Source organism: Astyanax mexicanus, chromosome 10 (genome assembly GCF_023375975.1).
Source record: "Astyanax mexicanus isolate ESR-SI-001 chromosome 10, AstMex3_surface, whole genome shotgun sequence".
Classification (NCBI taxonomy): domain Eukaryota; kingdom Metazoa; phylum Chordata; class Actinopteri; order Characiformes; family Acestrorhamphidae; genus Astyanax; species Astyanax mexicanus.
In genome coordinates, this window is record NC_064417.1 from 37557268 (window position 1) to 37576435 (window position 19168).

At 38.6% G+C, this 19168-nt stretch overlaps 2 protein-coding genes across 2 annotated transcripts in view; one reads left to right on the top strand and one right to left on the bottom strand.

Moving 5' to 3' along the window:
• LOC103040631 (mono-ADP ribosylhydrolase 1) overlaps positions 1-14920 on the bottom strand; it is an 85955-nt gene extending 71035 nt beyond the window's left edge. The window contains exon 1 of the mRNA XM_049484410.1: positions 14833-14920. Coding sequence (XP_049340367.1) covers positions 14833-14920 — 88 coding nt within the window. The remainder of the gene's footprint in view (positions 1-14832) is intronic.
• flrt1b (fibronectin leucine rich transmembrane protein 1b) overlaps positions 1-19168 on the top strand; it is a 33643-nt gene that overhangs the window by 907 nt on the left and 13568 nt on the right. The window lies entirely within an intron of this gene.

Here is a 19168-nt window from a genome sequence, read left to right on the forward strand (position 1 = left end):
GAGAAAGATGTGTTTGTGTTCCTCTGGTCAACCTGTTAGAGAAGACCGGAGCAGAGCAGTGCACCTGCCTCTCCATGCACATCCCTACATCACTACTGCTGAAACGCTTTACAGCTGGCGAGCCTAATGAACTGTAATGCAGGCTTCAGATGAGGACAAATGTGTTGTTCCGTCTGTTCTACAACTCGGCTGGTTCTGGATGTTCTGCTGCTGATTACCCTGATTACTGCTGCATTACAGTGCTTACAGTATAATGATCCAAATATCAGAATATATCACAAACTATCCCCAGCACCTTCTGCTCCTCGGCTATAGTGCCCAGCAGAGAGAATTCGAGCTTTATTGAGAGTGGGAGAGAGAGTGAAAACAAGAGAGAGAGAGACATAGAAACAGAATGCACTGAGGAAGAGGGTTGTGTGTTGAGGCTGATTTACAGATGCAGAGAGACCAGATCCAGATGGAAATGATCACGAGGTGCACGGCAGCAGGTTGAAAGTGCAAATGTGTGAGAGCGAAAGAGTGAGTGAGTCAAAGTGTGTGTGTTGTGTGTATATATGCATAGTGATAACCCTGCTATCTTTCATCGCGTTCCCTCGCCTCTCTTCTTTCTTTCTGCCCTGTTGGTGACAGCCAGGAAACAGTGGGGGTTTTGTACACCCGCCAGCGTGAGCTCACAGCTATGCCAGCACGGTGGGCACGGCATAGAACATACAAACAGAGTACTCTACATGAAACTACTGTAATATACACAGACAAAAACATAACACACATACACCCCCCCCACACACACACACAAGATACTGCCAATGTTTACACAAAAAGCCTTATACAAAGTAATGCATGATGTGCTTTTATTGTGGTTTATACATATCTGAGTTTTAAAGGCTGGGGCAGAGCACAGGGTCAGCATGCGGAGCGGACATAATTAAGAGCCGTGGGTATCAGTGGCTTTGAGTGGTTCAGCTGAAATAAGACGATGTTACGTTGATCTGAGGATCGCTGGCTGGAGCTAGAGAGAACACAACAGGCCTTGCCCTCTCAGGGGTGTCTTGATGGCCTAGTGTGATGTTGGTTGGCACAGGCGAGTGCACTGGGTGCTTAGTTTGAAAAGGGGCGTAGCTGGGTTCATATGTATGTGAAGTTTGTTTGTAACCGGACTTCCGAACTGGGTAGAAAATGTGGATTTAAAATTAGCGTCAATCTATAAAGAAAAATAGAATTCTGTGATTAATCATGATTAATCACACTTTTCCTTCCTTAAGATTAAGCTTTTGATAGTGGGTTTTTAATTGTGAATAAAATAATTAATGTTCTAAACACTTACATTCGTATTATTATTGCCAATCCCTTAAAATTGCAATAGTCACAATATTAAAAATTAAAGATTAAAAGATTAAGATTAAATTGTACTGTATTATATCTCAGGGTAGTTTTACAGCTTTTTAAACTAGAATATTGTATTGTGCTGAGTTACTGAGTTAAACTAAGAGCTTTAATGAAGAAAAACACTAGTGTCGCTCCATATTCCACCATCAACAGCTTAAAAAGAGGAAATGTGCATCAGCTGTGTGTTTGTGTGTACATGAACATTGGAAGAGAGAGAGAGAATAAATTTCAGCATTAATAAAAGGTAATCTTCCTTCTGAACTCAGTAACTCAGTAAGCATTGCTAATGCGTCACCAGGCTCTGTCAGTTGTCACGTGATTCATTTGTGATTTACTGCATAAGTTAGGCCTATTAAAATATATATTTAAAAAAGCCTGAGTATCGAACCCACAATCTGTGATGAGCAGTATATATATATTGGAAGTGGTGGTTGGCTATAGGTCTTTAAAGCACTATATATATATATATATATATATATATATATATATATATATATATATATATATATACACACACACACACGTGTATATATGTGTATATATATACATATATATATATATATATATATATATATGTATATATATACACGTATATTTACATATATACGTATACGTATATATATATATATATATATATATATATATATATATATATATATATATATATATATATATATATAGTGCTTTAAAGACCTATAGCCAACCACCACTTCCAGGGATATATCAACACTGTGCCATCACTCACTAACTCACACTCAAGCTTTTGTTCTGGGTCTGTGCTTCCTGAAACGCCACATTCCCAAAGTTTTTGCTTCCTCACACCCACCATGTCTGTGTACCCCAATACCCCCATTATTACTTTTTCTAATAATACTCTGTCTGAGATCCAAGAATGGTTCTGACCACAGTGTAATCGCTGTTACACGCTCACCGCTGAGCCCTTCTGCTGCAAGCACACACACACACACACAAGCACACACAGCACGGATGCACTCATTCAGACGAGCCACTACCCAGACTGGGAGCACAATAACAGCAACTCAACAACTCAACTTAGATTAACATGGTAGTCACAGCATGAACGAGCGAGATTAAAGAAGCTGCTGGATGCCTTTTCTCTGACACACACTCAGGGTCCTTCAAGCCCACTCTATTCTGGACCTTAATACGCCAACTAATATGAATATAAACCCACTGCTAGCTTATCATCAGTCAGTGTTCACTGCAGTGCACACGCTTGCTTTTGAGCATAAAAATAGCCTCATTAACATCCAACAGACTTAGCCACATACACTAACACACACACACACACACCTCCTCGCTTAAAGGCTTTTCAAACTCACCTCTACCTGCTACATTCTTTGAATTTAATGAAAGAATTCATTCAATTATACAAAAATACCCGTTTCCCATAAAATTGCTACAGACTGAATCCAGCACCTGCCTATTGAGTTCTATTATATCAGTGTTTCAACTCAACAGGTTTTCACTCATTTTCTCAGCACATGGAAACTGGTCTAAATTGATGTGTGTGGTAACCCACCCTGCTCCACGGTCACACTGCAGAATACAGACAAGATTAAAAAGCGCTGGAGTAAAACACTGCTTTAACACTGTTCTGCGGTCAGTGGCTGCAGCTGTTTTTAATTCAGGGCTGAATTCGAGAGAGTGGTGTGTGAATCACTGGGGTCAGTAAGCGTGCTGAACAGCATGGTAAAAATACTGCAGCCAGAACGCTGCACAGATCACAGCGGAAAAACCTGCACACAAAAAGAGTGGGCCTCCTTATAGCTGACTAATGGCCTAAACGTCCTACATGCAAGAACAACAGGACACGCAGGAACACCTACTTGTATATATTTATATATAGACACACACACACAACAAATGGCCTATACCATAAACAGTCAAGTAAATACTGGACAGGATTCATATTTCTAATGCTAATTCATGAAGTGTAACAAACTTGTGTGTGCCACATTTAGTGTTTTATTTTAAATTCAAAAGAATTTTATTTATTATATATTTACATTCTTTATTAGAAAATCAATGCATGTAATCTGTACAGTACAGTAGGAATATCTGCTACACCATGTAATGCACACTTTTTTTTCTAGTCTAGACTGCAAGTCACTTAATTCCTAAGTCTAAACCTGACTTCTTACGATGTAACAAAATAAATTAAAAACTAGTTTATGGGGTAAAATAAAACTATGGAAATATTAGCATAGGCAAAACTGTTGGAATTAGATACTGGAAATGGAAAGACAGTTTAGAGACAAAAAAAATGGGGTGGTAGAGCAAGACCTGTGGTGGCTTTACTTTTACTTGACATTGAGCTCTCTGTTCTTTTTTATACTGCAGTGTATATGTAAATGTACAAGTTAAAAGTGTATGCATCTCTGACCTACATGACTGGCAATAGTAGTATTGGTACTAATATCATTAATTTGAAGTGCCAACATCATAGTAACTAATTTTCACCACATTCTTATTCGTCTTACTTTTAAGTAAAAGAACATTTCAAATGTATTGTTCATTACCCAGTGCATGAAGTGCAAGTATGGTTACTAAGCTGCAAAAACGACCTGCTTTGAATCAATCACTTTCCTGATGTCACATAAAACCACTCATTTACATACATACACCACATTCAGCCTGTAGCTCTTTAGCTCTGACTATTCACACTAAAGGTATGAGGAGTGAATGAGGCACAACACAGGCAGGACATTTAATTAGAACAAAGTTATAGTTAATAAAAAAATAATACGATATGTATATAAACCTAACCTGTGCATGCACAAATGCACCCAATAAAACAAAAAAGGGAATTGGTGAATAAAACTGTTATATGAGAAAAAAGTAGCTAAAACTGCACTGACCGTGTATTCATGGTTATTACATCACATTAAAAAAACTAAATTGTAAATTTTTCATAATTTTTTACCCCTCCGCCCTTAAACTTTTACTTTTATAGATTTATAGACCAAAATCATTTTTAAACCACTATATGTACTTAAAATGCTGTAGGCAGAATGTGTTGCTTTATGTATATATGAAGATTTTTGTGACATCACAAAAGCAATGACCACAAATGAAATAAAATTTACAATGTTTTTTACTATATCAAGCCATTTTATTTATATCTGCATGGTTTCATTCAGTCCCAACTTTGCAAACACTCCGTCACTCTATGTCTGTGATGAATGGGGAAAAAGAGGCTAATGTTATGTACCCCCTGCATGCAGCAAATCTCCACCAAATACATGCTTACACAAAAGCACTAATGCTACAAAAACTCTACACGTCTCAAAGTGAAGCAACTGTTATTGTTACATAACTCTACTTTATCAAGCGCTACTGACTCCAGTGTTTACACACATCCAAGCAGATTATAACTAGAGCACTTCTGCTGCTCTGGAGTTTAAGAAAAAAAGAGAAACAGAAGCAGGTAGAGATAACACTGCTTTTTTATTGTTATATATTTTCTTTACATAAGCGTTTATCTCTTAATGGACGCTGCGTGTACAGCAGTTAGTGTTCAGTAGATTTGTGGTGGAGGGAATCCTGCAGCGATTGCATGGACAGTGTGTTATCCAGCACAGTGAGAGAACATTACTGCATCTATCTGTCTTTCTCCTTCCCTTCCTCCCTCTCATCCACACACACACACACATACACACACAAACACTGGTCTCTCTCCGTTGAGGCCTCCGCTCCTGCACAACAATGAGTAGTTCTGTCTCATCTTCTGCCAGGCCAGGGTTGTCATAGACACCACTAAATGTACGTCAGTCCTGTTCCTTAATCAATGTGGCCATTTTAGTCATCTGCACCGAGTGATTTATTTCAGTCTGAATCAAGTGCGCTTCTGTCACACACAGACTTGTGGCTGAACGCTCTGCACGCCGGACAGCGAACAAAAAGGCTGCGTTGTCCGTGAGCCCGGCGGCAGTGGCTAGCGCTGGAGGTCAGGTCGGCTGGAGGCAGGCTGGCTGGCTGACCATGCTGAGGTGAACCACAGCTCTGAGAGATTCTTACAATATTGCAGCACTGCTGACGGAATGTCCCAGACCCTATTAACTGTCTGAATGGGGCTATGATGGAGTGGGGGGGGTGTGGAGTCGTGAGGGTGGCTGAAAAATGTGCGTCCACTCAGGAGGCCCAGTGTTCGCTTCCAATGTAGCCTGAGTTTCTTTAAGACTTCGACACATGCAAAGAAGTGCACAGCTCATGCAAAAGCAGGTACCAGATCAGACCCTGATCATTTGCTTTTCTACTCAGTAAGCAGTATGAAGGGATGGGCTTTTGTTTTGAAAGTGTAGACTAATCCAACTCCAGCAGATTTTTCTTTTTTCCCCCAGATTCAAATATGCAAACAATAAAAAATGAGATTTAAAGCTGTGGAACATCGAACACAAGCTTTCCAAACAACAGCAGACCTCTTAATACTGTTTGTGCAACATATCACTGGCAGTCTCTGGCTGTTCGGAGGGCAGTCCAGCATTGTAACACTTTTACTTTAGTTTTACAGCACCGTGGCTGGAGTAGCATTAGCATTAACAGCTAACCGCTATTTTCCTGTTCAGAGGTTAGTATTATTGGCTTGTAGCCTGCTGCTTATCCCGGGTAGCACTGCTGGAGCAGCATTAGCATTATCCGCTAACCGCGTTAGCTATTTTGTAGCTCAGAGGCGAGTATGTTGGACTGTAGCCTGCGCATTGAATGAACCACTACATGAACCACTAGCTAATATCACCCTGGCTTAACGGAACACTCAGTGTTTCTAAGTGTAGTGCTGTCGGGCAGCATTAGCCACTAACTGCTAGCGCTTAGCCACTAATGCTTATGCACCAGCCTTAGTACTGGAGAAATTCGGCAATCTAAGCTTACTTCAAATAAACGTAAATGCTTTACCTCACCCAAATAAAAAGAAATTTGTGTAGATTAACATAGTATTAACATAGTATTTTTTACAGTTTTGTTTACTTAGCCTAGCTTTACTTAACTTAGTTTTACTACCCCCCACCACCACCTAGCGGCGAGACCTTAGTGTCTATTAAATTGCGCCTTATCTCTTAATCCAGTGTGCCTTATGTATGAAAAAAGACCAGAAAACAGACGCTTATTGGTATTGCGCCTTATAGTACGGTCCGCCTTATAGTGCGAAAAATATGGTAATTACATTGTTATTAGGCTAAATGTAATCTTTACAGCTGCAAAGAAAGCTTGCTGTATTGTAAGGTTTTCAGGTTACAGCTCAGACTGTATGATGCTCCCCTGGCATATAAATATTTTTGAGGGGGGTGTGGATAAAACTGAACACTTGCATGGATGGAATAGATGCAAATCCAAAAGTAGAATTATTTGTATCTATCACTGACAACTTTAAATTTTACCATCAAGTACAGTTTCTCCTGTTGTGAGGGCACCACATCACATTTTCTGCACTAATGGGGCAACCACTTCCCTTTATCCTCACACGCGTCTAAACCAGTTTCAGCACTATATCACGTCCAATTGGTTGGCAATTGAATTTTGGCACTCTGAACAGGAAAAAGCCACATGGTTATTTCAAATCTGATTTGAGTTACTAAGGCTATGTTCACATTCTTAAATCAGATCTAGTAGGACATGGCTGTTTGCATGTGATCAGATCATACTTCATATGTCCAGACATCACAACCATATGTGCGTGGGTTGCTTTGATAAGGAGATCATCAGTAATTTCAGTTATGCTTGCCACTCTTCTTGGTCCCCTGTACTTCGGTCACTCTCGATTTGATGTTTTGTTTGTAACATTGTGAGTGACAATACAGACAATTTGCAATCCGATTTGAGCAGCTAGAGCATCCAGACTGAGACACATCTGTACAAATCCAGTTGTAATTGCATTTCAAACCACCTCAAAATGTTATTTTGATCCAATTTCCAAACATTGGATTTCATGTGGTTTCTGGTGGTCCAAACAATCAAAAATCTGGGTACAATGATATGATAGATATGCCAAAAAAATGTATAAGGCTGGCGGGCTAAACATAGCTTTGGTTACATTTACAAGTCATTTTTTACCCTCAGAACAGATTAGGCTTGATCTTTACAGTTCACATTGATAGCTGTAATTGACCTGTATGTGTCACGTTGCTTTCATCCTTTCCACTGACTGTTGTTGCAGCTGAATTTCTCCTCCATTGTTGTTCTGCCATGCTGCCGGTTCAGGATGATGGCGACACAATCAAAAACACACATGAAATACAACTGGATCTAATGGTTTACAATAATGCTACATGCCCACTAGTAGGATACATATCCAATCTAGGACCACTTGTATATGTGATACTAAAATCTTTTACATACTCCATAAGCAGCAATGCTAACAGCCAGATCAGAAATCATGCTTTGACTTTTACATCAATACATTCACTTAGGAATATATTGGTGTAGGAGATAACAGGAGCCCTCAGAATCATTTGGGGTGTTATCTTAAATAACTTAAAGTAACTTAAAAAGACTGGATTTGACATGTCAATACATCAATTAAAAATGAGATATATAAGGCAGAAAAAATTCATTTGAGTCACTTCACCTGGAAATGTTAATTTATTCTTACTAATAGTTGGCAGTTGTGTTTATGGAAATTCGACTTTAGAAAGTACTCTGTTAATTAAAAAAATAAATTGAGAGACATGAATCGAGACATTCCTACACACCACATATTAACTTCACGTCTTATTCTTCTGATAACTGATAAAACAAATGCAATGATGTTGTTACTGCTCTGTTAGTCAGCTATACTTATTAAGTTGCGATACACAAAGGTCCAAGTTTATGAATGCAACCAATTACCAGAGCTGTATAGATCAGTTTATAGAAGGCCTGCATTTCCCTAGCAGTGTGAATACAGCTATAGAAGCCATACAATATAATTAACTGCACTTTTTGTACGTGAACAGTGTTAGACTGTTATTTAAAAAAAGCTCTTGATTGTTCAAATCATGAGTAGAAGGCAGGTTCAAGATCACAGGTTTAGTGTAATGGACCTCTTTCACTCTGGGTGGGTAGGTGGGCAGAATTCCTTCTCCTTCCATCACTCAGCATGATGCTAGCCACTGCCGACGTCTTTTAGCCGATATAACAGAACTGGCAGTTAGTTGCAGTTCTACACATATGTTTAACTATACACAGTTAGGCAAAGATTAAAAAGATGCAGTGGCACATCACATGACTTGGAAGAATTACATACTTTACCTTATTTGTCCTGTTCTGAGATCATCAAGTTTTAGGGGGAGCCAATAACTATTAACTGGAAACTGGACAAAAATGGGAAAAAGCGATACTATTATTGTGCTGCCAATTCTGAGATAATAAATATAAAACAAATCTAGAGACTAGATCTAAAAAGCTAAATATTTGTTGCTGTCTTGCAAAAAATGGATTTCCATGAATGGCAAAAAAACTAAACATGAGAAAAAGGTAAATAAAAGGTTTTTGCATAAAACTGATAATGTTTTGTTAAGCTGGTAAAGCCCTACTTGTTGACTCCAATCGGCAGTGAAGTGTGTATAAGTGTTTCACTTCACTGAGAATAAAGTACGTACGTAGACCCCAGAGACTCACAACCAAAGCACTAACTCTCATACGCTGACCCACACATCATGCGCTGCAGCAGGCCCACGACTCAGAAGAGCTCTGTGTCTGAAGGGAATTTCACCTAAAAACATCATTAAATGTGTTTTTAGGTCTCCTAACACACTCACACACTGACATGCTCACTGCAGTCAGTATTGCCTGCTCTGTATTTACCTGCACAGCTCAGCTCTGTTGCTCTGCTGCATACTGCAGAGACACTGCTCACTCTCAAAAACTGACTATTTGGGTTGGAATATGCATCCTTTATATATATATATATATATATATATATATATATATATATATATATATATATATATATATATATATATATATATATGCATCAAACTGTAAAAATAAATGTTTTCCACTGCAATGGATGCAAAGAAAATTAAATATCTACAGGTTATCCCTAGGCTGAAAATGCTGATTAAAAACATAAATGTTATTAAATATTTTAAAATATTTTTTTAATAACCATCCTAATTACCTGAAAGACTCCATTATCACTTGTAATGTTGTAATATAAATAAAATCACTTTTTTTCAAACTGCTGTTAAAATACACAGTGAGCGATGGATGAGACTAAGTTGTTTAGGCGTACACCATTCCTCGATCCCCAATATAATGTGATTACTGGAAATACGACAAAGAAGGCACTACCACTACAGCTAAACAATACATGGCAATTCATTTTTTTTGTGATAAAAGTTTTAATATTAAAAATAGGGTGCATGTGCAAAACAGGAGCAAATTTGTGAGCTGAATCAAATAAATTTAAACAGCTTTTCATTACTGTTGCCATTTTGTTTTTTTGTTTTTACCATTGAAGAAATTAAATAGCTAAAATATATTTTTTCCTTGTTTTACAAAAAAAACATTTGTTATAAAATACTGTTTTTCCTTAATTCCTGTTGCAGAATATTCTTTTATTCCATAATATTGGGTAAATATCATCTGCATCTGACAAAAGATAGAATAGCAAATGAGAACAGTTTTTTAAATGATTTAAAATATTTAAAATTATTTAACATTGCAAATCCTGCACAGAGATTTTTGCATATGTGCACCTTGTGATGACAATGCTAAGTGATATATATTGCGCAGCTCTAATTACCACCCACACTTGGTGGGAATGATTGTGACTGGTGGCATCTGGCTAGAACTGCCCATGCGGACAGACAAGCGATGTGGTAGAAAAATCAACATTCAAAGTAAGAGGCTCCACACTCATGTCTGTCCATGACATTAGTCATATATAGATATATTAATTACTATTACAGACACCACATTTTCGTGATTATTATTATTATTTTTGCAATGTGGAGATTTTATCTACTAAACAGCATTTAAACCTATTTATTTTTGCATAGCACAACAACTACACCAGAGATCTAGCTGTGCATTACAGAACAGTGCTCAGTTATATGTGCTGCACACTTCTACTCTTCAGCAGAGTCTAATATGGGCTTGAATTTGCCATATTTACTTCAGAAATCTGATGAAATGCTTGCAGTAATAATCTTTCATAAATGTATGGAACACATGTATTAGTAAACTTATTAAAAACACAAGTACAGTTTACCAAATTGATTCCTGTTTAAGTCATTCAGACTGCTGGACTCCTCCCACACCAAGGCCTGTAATTGTTATGTCATTACAAAACATTATATCACACGCACACGCCGTGCACACACACACACACACACACACACACACACACACACACAGATTCAGTCATGCAGAGTTTTTATTTATTTATTTAATCATGCTTGGTGAATCCATCAAACTGATACTAATACTGTAATGTGAGCAGAACAGACAAGCATGCACACACCCACAAACACAACACACACACACACTCCGCATGGTGCCTAGTAGTTTGGCTCTAATTGAGCTGTAAAAAAAGTGCGGAGGCCTCCCATAGGAAGGCTAATCCTGTTCAGCTTAGCAGAGATTGTTTGTTGAACACGGTTGGGTTCACTCGCTGCTCTCTTAGTGGTGTGTGTTAAACTGTGTTCACTGACCTAAATGCAAAAACTCCACTTTGTATAAAAGGACAGACTCTATTTAACTAAAAACACAATACTGTACGCTGTTTAGGACCACCTTCAGAAAGGGGTTTGTTTTGAAGCCCAAGACACAGATCTGCAAATCAACAGCTTCACTTTAGGGACACATAAAAATAAACACCAGCATTTGGCGCCTCTCCTCATTCCGCCTCAGAGGTGTGTGCACGTGCTGCACTCGTGTGTTTATCTGGACAATTGTGTTTGATGTTCAGGAGCATCTTCTGAAAGACTGAGAAGTGTGTGTGTGTGTGGTATTCTATAAAGCAGAAAGAAAGAGAGAGAGAGGGAAAGAGAGGAGCTGTGAAGAAGTCAGCACTTAAATTGCCTGTTTATTTCCAGCCACTGCATCATTTACACGCTACAGAGAGAGGAAGAAAGGGGGATGCAAGGGCACAGAAATAAGGGACATTATCTCAGAGAAAGAGACAAAGAAGAAAAATGGAATTGAAAAAGAGATGAGAGACATCGGCAGGTAAATAAAAAGAGAAAGAAAAAGTAATTAAGAAAGGGGAAAACATCAAAGAAAGAGAAAAAAACGTTTGAGTGACAAAAGATTGAGTGACAAAGAAAAAGTGACAAATGAGAGAAAAAAAAGAGAAAAGGGTCTATAAAAATACAACAGGTGTGTATAAAGAATAAGAGGAAGATAAGTAAGAAAAAATGAGTCGAGAAATAAAAATAAATTACAAAGAATGATGAATAATGAGAACAAAATTATATATGAGAAAGAAAAAAGATGAAAGAAAAACAATGACGAGAGCGAGAGAAGCAAGGAGGATAAGAGAGATTACAAAAGACTAAGAAAATGAGAGATGAGAAAACAAACTATTAAAAAAAAGATAGGGGAAGGTGGCAAAAGAAAATAAGAAAAAATTAGAAAAACGGCTTTGAGAGAAAGAAAGGTAAGAGAATGGTAAATGCAATCAGAGAAAAGAAACTAAGATATAAGAAAGAGAAATGAAAAAGATGGAAAGAGAGAAAGGAGAGGAAGAAAAAGACAAGAAAGAAAAAGATGGGCAATTAGAAGAAATCTGAGTGAGAAATATTTAAAATGAAAAAGTAGAGCAAAATATTTGTCTGAGAAAAAGTATGAGAGACATGAAAAAGAAAGACAAGGTAGACTGCGTGTGAGAAAGAAGACAGCGCAGGAGAAAGACATGAGAGAAAGTGAAAGATGACAGAAAGAGAGAGATTAGTTATCAGTGTGTTAGAGGGGGTGTCAGGCTGTTCGTGCATAAATCCAATAAAAGAAAAGAAAACATAAAAGCTGGAAAAAGAAAGCAGAGGAGTGTGTGTGTGTTTGTGAGAAAGAGAAAGACAGACAGACGGAAGGACAGACAGCGAGGAGCGGAATAAGCAGAGAACAGAGACGCTGAAGACCCTGTAAAATAACAGCAGGAGATGAGATCAAATCTAATCTGACTAATATGACAAGAGAGGAGAAAGAGGAAGAGCAGAGGAAGAGACTGGAACACGGATGACAGGATGAGCGTCCTGTTTATAGCATTTACCAGTTCATTAGGGAGAGAGGGAGAAAGAGGGAGAGAGAGAGAGAAAGGGGGAAAAAGCAGAAGGAAAGAGAAAGAGAATTGGGGGGAAGAGGAAGGGCATAAATTATTTCAGTCGCAAAACACTGCATCAAATTTAATGGGCTGTATTTATACAGTGCTGTGTCAGGTGTGCGCGCGCACGTCAGGTGTGTGTGAGTGTGTGCGTATGTGTGAGTGTGAAAGCAGGAGAGAGAGACAGAAGAACCAGAGAGGAGAGAGAGAGATAAAAGAAAAGGAGAGATGGAAAAAGAGTGAGCAAGAGAGAGAGAGAGAGAGAGTGCAAGAGAGAGAGAGTGTTTGAACTAGAGATGGTCTGACAATGTGACAATTATTCTAGGCCGAGTGTAACTGTGAGGAGATTGGATTCAGAGCCATTTGATTTGCTACATACAGGGCAACATCAAACACACACACACACACACAAACACACACACACACACACACACACACACACACAAAAACACACACACACACACACAGAGCTAGGAGAGAGCAGACTAAATCTAATGCCTGCTGCAGCCTCTTGTAAATGCATTTTCAACCATTATTAGATACAAGGCCACACAAGGCCGAGTGCAATCAATATTCATCCTAATCTTCATCAAAGACCGATGCTTTGTTCTACATGCACTCCTCTCAACACCTAGCGAATTAAGCAGCATGGTTTACACAGTTCACATTACACTCAATAATGCTGGAGCTGTACAGCAGCCTCATTCGAGAACTGCTCATCAGGAGATTTAAGAGAAGATTTAAAGCCTAAAGGCTGCAGTCAAGGCAGGGCGGGCCCCCAGTAAGACTGTCCAATGAAGATTACTTCTCAACAGAATGCTGGTCTCACGTATGAAACAGTTTAACGAGTCGTATGTAATGAAACTGCAGCATGAATAAAAAAAATATATATATATACTAAACTAACATTTTAAGACAAACACATTTGCTGGGTGAAAGCAGCCTTACTGTTCTCGTCATAGTTACTTTAACAGTGTCTGCTCTGCTGCAGCCCGGCTTCAGCTCTGTCTGTGCGCTGTTCCGAGCTAAGGTGGGCGAGGCCATGAACTCATGAGTTGACGTAGAAATGGTGTGTTTTTTTCTGATTGACTCGAGTATTTTCTTTTGCCAGCTACAATGCAGACAATGGGTGTTGAAGAACAGTTTCATATACAACTTTACAACTCCTACTGAGACCTACTGTTTTTCAGAAAGAACAAGAAAAAGTCGATTTTAGAGGAATGAGGCCTTTAAGGGGAAGTGGGTGGATTTTGTCCTAATTTCGGTCATGGTTTCCTATCATTTTGCTCCAAAACTGTTTGTCTGTTTAGGGTTGAGGAGAAATATGCTGAGGAAGCATGAGCTGACAGCTGTGTTTTATATATATATATATATATATATATATATATATATATATATATATATATATATATATATATATATATATATATGTGTGTGTGTGTGTGTGTGTAGTAAATCCTGTTAGACCCCCTCTACACACTTTACTGCGCAGCTTTTACAGCACCCTCTTACCTTTACCAGCACACCCTGCATGTGTTGGAGAAAGTTAAATCTCCAGTAGAAAACGTTCTGAATCCAGCTTTAAATCCACGATACAGACAGAACTTCAGCTTAGACTCACCCGAAGATGACACCAAGTGTGTGTGCAGTGCACTAAATCCTTAGACAGAGCTGGATTACACTGTGTGTATGTGTGTGTGTGTGTGTGTGTGTGTGTGTGTGTGTGTGTGTGTGTGTCAGGCAGTAATAAAAAGGGGTTTATACCATTTCCCTGAGTGGCAAGTGTGTTTTAACTGCATACCAGCTGTATAACATAGAACAAATATATACTGACATGTATATAGAACAAAATACAATGAAACTAGCATTGTCATCAATTTTAGCCAGATGCTGCCGGTCACAATCATTCCACTGTCCACTGAGAGTGAAAATTCCCAAGCCCTCTCCTCCAGTAACCCTTCATTATCAATTTACATACTGCAATCCCATGACTTGTGGCGTACGTCAGTGTAGATTGTTTAAGGTGACATATCTGATATTTTAAACATTTACATACCAGCAAACAACAAATCTCTATGTAACAATAATGACAGGTGTCATATGGCTAGAACTGTCTATGTGAACAGAGAAGCAAATCTGGCAGAAATCACATCCATATCCAATGCAGGAGACCCCACACACACCTCTCAGGTCAGTGGAGCGTTCTTCAGCTTCCATGGAACACAATACTGGTTCCTGTCCCATGAGGTTTAGCATGTCAGTGTACATCATATCTCAATGTATGCAACTGCATTAATTTAAAACAGCCTCACTTGGATAAACAGCTTTATGTAGCAATTTCCAAAACATTCACACAGTCTGAAACAATCTGCTCCACATGATGAAAAATGAAAGATTTCTTTAGGCGTTTTGTTCTCTCTGCTTAACTAATCCACTGTGAAAAGTGAAAAACATTAAAAGCATCGAGTCCACAGCAAACTGAACAGGACAAATAAAAAATCTATCTTAAAATTCGCCTCTCTGAAAGTTACATGAGGTTAAAAGCATAGTGGAAAACACACACACACACACACACAAAATTAGACAAGCCATGAACAAGATACACACTGGACTCTATATAAAGAGTCCAGAACTGAAGACAGCGGCCTTGTCCATCGAAAAACAGAACGCTGAAGGGAACGCTGGGTTCTGTGAATGTTAAAGGCATAATGGAAGATCAACCTTGAGCTCGTTTTCCACAGTGCAATTTTTCTAGCTGTGCTTGACTTCAGTGGGGCTGAAAGTCGTTGCTCACACCCTCATGGGAGCCAGTTAAATCTAAAGGCACTGAAAACAAGCAGGAAAAAATAATCGATTCAAGTATTAATGTTTCACAAATTAGCACTGTAAACAGAGCAGACCTGAACTGGATTATAGTGAGAGAGAAAGATGCAGAAAGAGAGAGAGAAACTGTAAGAGAGCAAGAAAGCACATCAGAGAGAGCAAGCAAAAAAGAGAGAAAGAAAGACAAAGAAAGAGTAAGAGTGAGAAAGAGATAAAAAAGGGACAGGAAGACAAAGAGTCGATGAGCAAGCAAAAACATATAGAAGACAACAAGCAGGTGACAAAGAGAAACACAGACAGAGAAACAAAGAGCGACAAACAGAGATATACAGAGACAAAACAGAGAGAGAGAGAGAGAGAGAGAGCTGATAGAAGAAAAAGTACATAAAAAAGGAGACACGAGGGAGAGTGAAATCACAAGAAAGACAGTGAGAAAAAGCAAAAAAGAGAAATCATGTGAATCCGTGTATCATTCGTTCATTTGATATTCAATTGAGAATCAAAATCGGAAAATTGAAAAACCAATTCGTTTTTTCGTTTTTTCGTTTTTGAATATAATACCAAAAAACGAATAACGGCTTGTATTTTGTATTTTTATTTGGTTATCCAAACAAAAATTGGAAATTTAAAAAACGGACCAGGAGCCGAATTTGATTTTGATTTTGAACTTGACCCATTTGTGTGCCCCGGAAGTTACTGATTTGTTTATTCTTGGTGGGTTTCTGTTGCGCGGGAGTTCACTGCAGTGTTATCTACACAGTCTGTATTGCTGTAGGCTTTGGATGGAGTTGAGGATGGAGAGTTTTATCTTGTTCAGAGGAACTAAACGCGTTGCAGTGAAAGAAGACGATATGACAACAGAAAAAATCGGCAGGATCTTTCAGGTGTTTGTCTAACGTTCCGTAGCTAAATGTCATATTTAGTTAATGTTATTCTGTGAATTGCCGCCTACATACTTTTTTATATACGTTATGCTGCCTACAGCAATAAATCAAATTCGGCTCCTGGTCCGTTTTTTAAATTTCCAATTTTTGTTTGGATAACCAAATAAAAATACAAAATACAAGCCGTTATTCGTTTTTTGGTATTATATTCAAAAACGAAAAAACGAATTGGTTTTTCAATTTTCCGATTTTGATTCTCAATTGAATATCAAATGAACGAATGATACACGGATTCATGTGGACCAGAGAGAACAAGCATGTGAGAGACAGAGATCTATAACGAGAAAGTAGAGCAGAAAAGAAAGAGCGCTCTTGTGATTGAGAAAAGGTGTAGACAGACAGCACAAAGAGTAGAGAAAGACATGACTGAGAGAAAAGAGAACAGAGATTCAGAGAAAATCAATAGAGAGAAGTTGGAGGGGAGCGACAGAAAAAAAGACAGTGATGTACAGAAAGATAGAGAGAGAGAGAGAAAGAGAGAGAGAGAAACCCAAAAAGAGAGAAAGGAGAGAGAGAGAGAGAGAGAGAGGCGGAAAGCAGATTGCCAAAGAAAAAAGGACAGAATACCACAAACAAGTCAAGCAAGTGAACAAAGAAGATAGAAAATTAAAGCAAATGAGAAGGGGCCACAGAGAGAAAGAAACTGCAACAAACCAGAAATAGACAGAAAAGAAAAAGAGAAAAGCAGCTGGACTGATGAAAAAAAAAACAATAGGAGAACACCAGCATGAAAGAACGAGAAAAATAAAGAGCTGAAGCAAGTGAGAAAGAGGTGAAGAGAGGGAGATACAGAGAGGTATGGAGAGAGACACACTGAGAGAAAGTGGAGACAAAGAAAAGAGACTGAGAGAAACGTAAGAGAGAATGGAAGCAGAAATAAACAGAAGAAAAAGTGAGAGGAAAAGAAGAGAAGGTGGGGGAAAAAATGAAAAGAACTGAGCTGAGAGAGACATGGTAATCTTCATGGTGAAAGAGAAAAAGAGAAAACTTGAGAATGTGAGAGAAAGTGTTAGAGACCTAGAAAAAGAACATGGTCTACAAATTGCTTTAATGGAAAAACAAACAAACAAAAACATAGCGCCTCTTATTTCTCCCCGCTATTTACCCTTTACCCTGAACCCTCTTTCTCTCATTCCCTCCATCTCGCTCTCTCCCTCTCTCGCTCTGTGTGGTTGTTCATGCTAAAAGGCTGCTGTGTGCGGCTGTGTGTTGAGAGGCTGGTCACATCCTTCTGTCTCTGTGCGTCTCCCACTGATTTCCCTCCCATCACCGAATTATCCTTGATTACCTTTAGTTAATTATCATCAGATAACACACAGACACACACTCTCTCTCACACACACACAGACACACACATATATATTACTATTCAGAGCCACAGGCAGTTTAAGATCTAAGGCTGTACGGGGGGAAGAAACATGGTTTCCAGACACCTCTCATCAAGGTGTTTGTGGCGAGTACCTGTCAGAGCACCTCTGTGTAGCAATTACGTTCCTTCTCCTGCTTCTGAATGCTACATAATTAGGTTGAGCTCCACGGATAGTTTTGATAAGGAAGCTCTGAAGCTTCGTTAGCTGATGATAGTGATGTAGAACATCTATTAAGCGGTGAGACTGCAGATTATTCAAGAGGGGCACTCTGGAGTGCAGTTCCATTAATGATGGGTCTGAGGCTGGCGATCAAGCATCAATGTCATCAGATCTAACCTGCTTTGAACAGAAATTATAGGTGTAGTTATAGTCTTTAGCAAAAAATATCTATCCCACCTTTTATTCATTTATTTATTTTTTTTACCCAAATACATAGTTTACACCCAGTGTTATAGGAAGAATTTCAAACATCACACCCTGCAAAAAACTAGTTTCGGGGAGGCAGCGCCAATCCAAGGCCTAGTAAGCACAAAGACAGACCAATCAGAACCAAGTCCCGCTCCAAGTGCACACTGACTGGTCAAAAGCAGAAGAGCAGCCTAATCAGGATGCTATCTGTCACAAACTCAGTTAGTCTCGCTTCATGGTTCCCAGAAAGTGTGCAAGCGAAAATTAGGAATACTGTATATGATTTGAGGGTGTCAGAGGGTCAATATCAAAATCACAGTGGTCACTGGAGTGATGAGATGTCTACGGCCCAATCCCATTTCACCACTTAACCCTACCACTGAACCCTACCTCTCCGTTTGTTGTTTATCCCTAGGGTTAAGGTGTCCCGATTCTTGTTAGGCTGGAAGGTTTAATGTGTAGTTTTAATGTTTTATGAAGATTTTTTCATAACAACCAAAAGTATTGGTTCAACTGTGCTAAAAACGAGGATGATATTTCAGAGCACTTTGGTTTGCAGACAGTCACAATATGCAAATCAAACAATAATACTGGTGAAAAAATGATGTCCAACCATCTGCACCTCATCGTTATCAGAGGCACACTACTGCCATCAACTCTCCCTCCTGCCCCACCCCTAAACCCACACATCATCCAGTGCCCCTACCATTTCTTTTCATTTTTTTTTTTTGTATTTTTCAAATTTGATCTGAGGATGAAATCAGACAAAATTGGGGGTTTAGTGCCCCTTTAAGAAATTAAGAAAAATTTCAGTGAGTAAAGGTCAAGGGCACAAGCATGTGTGATACCTGATTTGACACAAAAAAGGTCATTCAACAATAGCTCATAGCTAAAAGAACCACATAGGCAAGGAATATATCAAGCACAACAATAAGTAATTTTATTCACAATTGGAATGTAATACCTTTTTGTGC